We start from the raw sequence: 7,276 nt of genomic DNA on the forward strand, positions 1-7,276 counted from the left end.
TCAGGGTATGTCTTATTTTCAGGGGAACAGGGTAGATGTCATTTTGTTCCTTTTTTATTATTTATGTATTTGCTGGTATTTGCACTTAATTTATCCTAATCTGTTGCATTTTTGTGCTTTATTCATATGATTTTTCATTGAAGTGCAGTCTTTATTTTGTTGTTTATTTCACAGACACTCATGCGATATATGCAGTCCTATATTTGGGAATTAGCCTTTATATTACTAGTCTTAGTGGATCATTTGTTATATCATTTCTTGATTGCACAGGGATGTCTGCCCCGCATTGTGTGGGCAGTTTTGTTCTTATGTTCTCTTTGTAGGGTTTGGTAATAAGATACATATTTGTTTTCCTATTTTGGGTGTGCGTTCTTCATATATTGTGTTGCTTTGTCTTTTTTCCTTTATACATGAAGTTTAATGACATACTGGGGTAAAGGATTTTCAGAGAACGCGGCGTAACGTTTTTGGCAGTTTATATAGAACGCTGTAGGAGGAGTCTGGCTATATATACAGAATACACAGCTATCAGTTTCACTGCTTTGCCCAAGAACCACAGCTAAGGTTATTCAATGTCTTCCGGCCGGACTGGGTGCGGTAGAGGGATGATGGACTTTTTCTCTGTGTCTCTAGAAAGCGCTTTTCTCATGTCTGCAAGGAAAAATGAACAGGATTATACTATATTACTGGAATAAGCATTGGTTTTCCATAATAGACATTTAACTCCCTTGTAGAGCGGTCATGTCCCAGCATCAGCGGTAAGCAGGGAATAGTCTCTCTGCAGACTCCATCATAGACTCTGTCCCAACAGAGCTACTCTCTAGACCAGGGGTGTCAAACACATTTTCACGGAGGGCCACATTAGCATTATGGTTGACTTCAAAGGACCATTTGTAATTGTAAGACTGTATTTTAACGCATATATTTTAAAAGGGGAGGGGGTGAAAACAGACGACCAGAGCTTACATCATGTGAATGGCGTGGGATCAGGAGCTGAGCCCGCACCATCCCGCAGTAGGATCCAAGGGTTACCAATAGCCGGCCTCCCGCTGCAACAGGGGGGATACATGAGAACAGCGATGTTCACCGTTAATCTCCTACATGCTGAATTTATGTAGATCACGGCATGTAAAGGGTCAACAGAGGGAGTGTGCTCCCTCTGTGATGTCATCAGACCCCCTCAATGTAAATGCTGAGGGCAGATGGGTTGCCATAGCCACAGATACTGGAGTCTTTGCTTGCCCGGCTATGATCGCTATTGTAAGTGATATAAGGCGCTGCAGTACAGAGGTCCTGCAATGCTTTATCATAGCTGTTATCTTTCATGTCCCTGATATAAACAATGTTAATTATAATTATATTTTTGGGAAACAAAAATGGGGCAAAGAAAAAAAACCTTTTTTGTGCATTTCTGCACGGCAAAAAAAGGCAACATAAAAAAAAAAGGGCAAAATTGCTTTGTTTGTTCCTTTTTGCGTCCCAAAATACAAAAGAATTGATAAAAAGCCACATGTACCCCAAAATGGTACCAATAAAAACTATAGTTCACTATGCAGAAAACACGCCCTCATACAGCTATGTTGGCGGAAAAATAAACCCACTTAGCCACTTACCATACGCATCTTCATCCGGCTCCCCGTTGCTGGCAGAATAGTACTCTATGACAGTCCTGTACACACTGTACCCCAGCTGCTTGTACATGTTCACCGCAACTTGATTGGATACCCTAACGAAAAGATCCACGAAGAAGCCCCCTTTCCTGGATATGAGGAGACGGCATTAGCACAAGGCATTAGACCCAGAACGAAGTACAAAGACGGCTTGTTACTAGAGATGAGTGAGCGTACTTGCTAAGGCAAACTACTCGAGCGAGTAGTGCCTTATGCGAATACCTGCCCGCTCGACTCTAAAGATTCGGGTGCCGGCGGGGAGGAGCGTTGAGTTGTGGGAGTGAGCGAGAGATCTCCCCCCCCAGCCCCCGAATCTTTTGGGACGAGCGGGCAGGTACTCGCATAAGGCACTACTCTCGCTCATCTCTACTTGTTACCTCTCAGATAGTTCTTCAAGCAGCTCCATGAGTTTAGCAGCCAAACCAAGACGCCGAAATTCAGGCGCAACAGAGAGCGCGGTGACGTGCCCGTGCCACTCCTCTCTGGCCACCGATCCTTCAGCTTTCCCCATTACTGCGACAAAATGCAACATTATAACAGTTTTCAGACAGCTCTTCAGAAACATTACACATGAAGTCATGCTATGCCGTAAGATCAGACATACAAGTCTATGCCGTTACGGTGACAATGCCAATAAATTTGGCAGCTGAGCCTCCACCGGCAGAATGAACAGAGCCTTAAGAGAGTATCTGCACTTTTGTAAAGTTTGACTGCTCATAGAGACATGTCAAAAGTTTTGATCATTGTGAAGGGGCTGCAGTGCTCACCAAACACGGTCTCCAGAAGCGGAAGGCTGGCTCATAAGAATCTCTGGAAGACATCTATGAGCCTGTCTCCAGCAGCTGAAAACAGCACAAAAGTAATGGACACAGTCGAAGAGGCACACCAATCGGTGATCAGCGGTGGTCTCAGCAATCGGACCACCGATAAAAACCTCTGACACGTCCAAAGCTTTACAACAGAGCAGTTATTCTTAAAAAACGTATGCTGCAACACTGTATGCCCCTCGCTTTTGACATACATACCCACATCAGACATACTGAGTACATTATGCTAATTAACAGTACTTACTGTAACCCATAAGTTCTCCACCAGGCGCCTCGGCAACAATGAAATATTCCGGCCAGTGTGCCAGATACTGTAAGTAAAAAGGGATCCCATACTAGGGCTTCTGTTAAGGCGATATGAAACAATAGAAGTGACTTTCATTGTACTCTGACAGTGTTGTTACGTATCAAGAACACAGCTGGCTACACAAAAGGATACAGTTTCTGTGAGGGGATCCAAATTTCTGTGGAAGAAGAAAAAAAGAACAGTTAATTAGGTGCTTAAAAAGCACAAATACTAAATATAATAAACAAGGAACAAGATATGCCAATATGATAAAGTCATAACTTTACTGTGCCTTGACCTTGTGCTTCCAGCATCCAGCCTGAGCAGTGCTGCAATGTAAAGCATAGCGGAGGGGGGAGGAGCAGCCCAAGTATGTGGTCACAGGCCACAAGAACATCCTCTCTAAACTAGCTTGCTATTGGCGATTTCATTTCTCACCCCACAATGTGTGAACCCAGATGACAGCAGCAATGCAGGACAGTCACCCAATAGCAGCAACTTCCATATGACTAGAGAGGGAGCATTCCCAGCACTTTGTCTTTACTACTCTATGGGGTTCCGTCACAGGTGCCAAATGAGAACTGTGACGGAACCCCTGGATGGAAAAGAACAGAACCAGTCACTATTAGTAAAACGGAAACCACTTTGTTGATGGTTTTACAAGGATTCCATTAGTTTGCGCTATATGTGGAGGATAAACTGCGTAGTCGTCGAAACTAGTCTATACCCCAAATATAGCAGGAACAAACAGGATCCTTGGAAGATCAACACTAAAGTGGTTTCCGCTTCACTAATAACAGTGAATGATTCCGTTCTTGGGTTCCATCAGTTCTGTCTTCATCAGAGAGAAACAAAACATCGCAATTTTTGGTGCAAAGCCCCACTTGTGCAAAAGTTTTTGACTTTTTTTTTCATGAATGCCTCCCCCTTATTGAGATGTTCTTGCACCTAATGTGCCTCCATAAAGCAATAATCCCTGGCGAAATAATGGGTTATGTTCTCAAGCATGAACCCAGCCCACAATATGGCCATGTCTCCAGGGTGCGGCTGAAAGCTCCATTCCAGACAAGATCGTTCTTAGTGGTGTAGCCTGTATAAGGCCCGGCCTCACTGTCTTGTGCACCACGCATTTCACGCATGGAGTGCCTGGCCTGACCTGAACTTAGAGCATGATACGCACGTATGATGCCCTGAGTTCGGGTCCGGAGACCCACGGTCAGGCCAGGACACACCGCTGCACTCTGTACGTGAAACGGATGGTGCACAAGACAGTGAGGCCGGGCCCTAACATATGGACGTCTGTGTGTCTGGAGTAGATTAACTACATAGTTAGTAGAGCGATATATTCTGCATCTACTGTATGAACCCGCTTTACCGCCAAAACGGGGCTGATTCGCTGCTTTAAAAATTACATGGTATCTGCTCGGGGCGGTCATACTCTTAGAGCGGTCCTGTCCTATTTCGGATTGAAGGCTATCAGCTCTCGCTTCTCACAGTCTACCAAGCAGCTGGTTTTAGGCTCAGTAGTACAGTTTCCCTACAACGGAAAATCATGAATCGTCCCACTCATATCTGCATTGTAGACTCTGTTTGAAGCCCTTCGGCGTAGATCCGGCAGAAGGTCCTAGACTAAACATCTCAGCATGCTTAGCTATTACAACTAGGAAATTATGGCAAGAGAGACACCATTATAGTCAACGGGGGTTCATTCGGCAACACTCAGGTCCGGCACGGGCGAGGACGGAATCGAACTACAGAAACACAACGGAACTGCAGGCACACATATGAATGGGGTCTAGTATAGAGACGGCTCCAGTCGGTAAGGGCTCACTGCCAAATTTGATGATTTTTAACAATGGATCCAAATCTGTTAAGAATAAGCTAGTAGTACTTACCTGCCCTCCTCCTGGGTGATCCAACTCTGCAGCCCCGTTGACCTCTTGGTCTTTATTTAGGCTACCACCAGTCAAGGTGCCGAACTCCTGGCATCATTGCTCCCAGTGTCTGAGCGATGATGTCAGGGAAAGGCACGCGATGTCTGCCACCTCTGATTGGTTGCAGTGGTCAGGTGGTAGCCGTTCCTGAACAGTGACTTGGAGGACGGTGAGGGAGAGGATGGGTAAGTACTGCTACTTTAATTTTTTACTTTTTTTTAACAGATTTGAATCAATTGTTAAAAAATATATTTCATTTTACATCCAGACAACCCCTTTAAAGAGGTGACCTCGTGGAAGCCTCTAGGGCCTATGACCGTCACGTGGAGGTCCCCTCTATTAGCCAGAGATGCTATCAGAGAGGCTCCTACTATGGCAAGTCCCACCGTATCATGGATTACAACTAGTGAAATGGCTTGCAAAGACGTACTTGTACTCCAGACTCATGGCGACCAACTGATCGAGGGATCAGCTTCAGTCTTAAAGGGAACCTGTCACCGGCTATGAGCAGCATAAATGAAGTTATGGTGCCCGCGCCGGCTTCCAGGGGTGCCTAGGAGGTGGGTAACTATTAAAAATATTTTAAAAACCCTCCCCAGACTCCTCGAAGCTGCCCTACAAAACACCATAAATCTTATTTATGGTGCTCATAGCCGTTGACAGGTTCCCTTTACCAGGTAGCGTATTGGTAAGACACCCTGTACAGCTGCCTTATATGGGACATACTAAAAAGAATTTTAAAAAAGGAATGAAGAAAAAGAATGATTAGCAATTAGTGAAAATGTAAAGAAAGGTATAAAAAATATATATGCACACTATTTACATGGGAATGAACAAATATTCCAAATCATTCGATGCCTAGTACATTTCTTATGCAGGATACATTTGGAATGAACAGGATAAATGTGTACAGTAATTTATACCAGAATGAAAAAAATATTCTAAATAAGCAAATGACTAATCATTTTCCTGTGCTTAATAGACACGGAATGAACAGGCTATGTGTGTAATTTATACTGGAATGAACAGATATTCCCCCAAAACAGACTCCTAATAATTTTCCTGTGCAAGAGAGATGTGGAATGAAGAGGATGTGTGTAGTTCATAGTGGAATGAACACATATTACACATAAGCAGATACCCAATCATTTTCCTGTACCCAATTATTGTGGAATGAACAGGATCCATACATTTATGTGGAACATATATGTAGTCTGTAGTGGAATAAACACATCCTGTTCATTCCACATCTATCAATTATAGGAAGACCGTAAGGCATCCATTTATAAGGAATGTGTGTAAATTCCACTAGAAATTTATATCTCGTTCATTCCACAAGAATCAAGTATAGGATATAGGATATACTGCTGTGGAATATCGGGTTATTACACTATAAACTACACAGACACCCTATCCATTCATTCCATGTTTGTTATGCACAGGACAATTTAGGCATCTGTTTATTTGCAATATTTGTTCATTCCACTATAAAGTACATGTATACTCTGTTCATTCCATGTCTATTGCGCACAGGAAAATTATGTATCCGCTCATGTGGAATATCCGTTCATTACACTATAAGCTACACCTATATCCTGTTCATTCAACATCTATTACACAAGGAAATATTAATAGGCATCTGCTTAAATGGAATATCTGTTCATTCCATTATAATCTACATATACAACTTGTTCATTACTTTTGTGCAATATCTGTTCATTCCACTATAAAGTACTTATACCCCATTCATTCACATCTATTACAGACAAGAAAGTAATTATGCATCCACTTGGATGGTATATCTGTTCATTCCACTATAACCTATACATATATACTTCTCATTCCACAGCTATCTTGCATAGGAATCTTTTGGGCCTTTTACGGTAGTGAAATATATATTCATTCCCCTATAAACTACACTTATATCCTGTTCATTCCACATGTATTATGCTAAAGCAAAATGATTAAGGATCTGCTTATTTGGAGTATCTGTTCATTCCACTATAAGCTACACATACAGCCTGTTCATTCACTGTCTGCATTAGACAGACAAATAACTGGGCATATACTTTATGGAATATCTGTTCTTTCCACTGTAAAAGTACATTCTTGGCCCGTTCATTCCACTATAATAGTACATGCGTATCCTGTTCATTCCACTGTCAAAATCATTCATATCCTGTTCATTCCACTATTAAAGTTCATTCATATACTACTCATTCCACTATAAAGTACATTCATATCCTGTTCATTCCATATTTTTACTAACTGGTAATATTATTCCTTTTCTTCATTCTTTATAGTTTGGCCCCCTGTATAAGTAGTGACTTTCTCCTCAGCCAGCGGCAGAGCACTGGTCACACTGCAGGCCTCGGGACACTTGTACTGAGCAGTAAGCAGCACAGAGAAGGTCAGACATGTCCGTGCAGCCCCGGCCCTCGTCTCACATGTTGTTGAACCGAAAGAGATCGTCGCAGGTGAAGGCCCTCAGCGAGGTCATCCTCTCTCTGGACCAGCAGAACGCCGGGAAGCACCACCGGAAGTCAGGCAAACACAGAA

General features: G+C 42.9%; 1 protein-coding gene across 1 annotated transcript; it reads right to left on the minus strand.

Moving 5' to 3' along the window:
- Window positions 1–459: 459 nt before the first annotated feature.
- On the minus strand, window positions 460–7,276 carry NAA20 (N-alpha-acetyltransferase 20, NatB catalytic subunit). The gene is made up of 6 exons (XM_066595765.1): window positions 7,165–7,276; window positions 2,937–2,961; window positions 2,742–2,832; window positions 2,048–2,183; window positions 1,614–1,759; window positions 460–651 (listed from the first exon to the last, which is right to left on the minus strand). Exons 1-6 carry the CDS (start codon window positions 7,215–7,217, stop codon window positions 566–568), a joined length of 537 nt encoding a protein of 178 aa, XP_066451862.1. The 5' UTR covers window positions 7,218–7,276; the 3' UTR covers window positions 460–565.

The sequence above is a fragment of the Eleutherodactylus coqui genome, chromosome 3, assembly GCF_035609145.1.
Source record: "Eleutherodactylus coqui strain aEleCoq1 chromosome 3, aEleCoq1.hap1, whole genome shotgun sequence".
NCBI classification, from domain to species: Eukaryota; Metazoa; Chordata; class Amphibia; order Anura; family Eleutherodactylidae; genus Eleutherodactylus; species Eleutherodactylus coqui.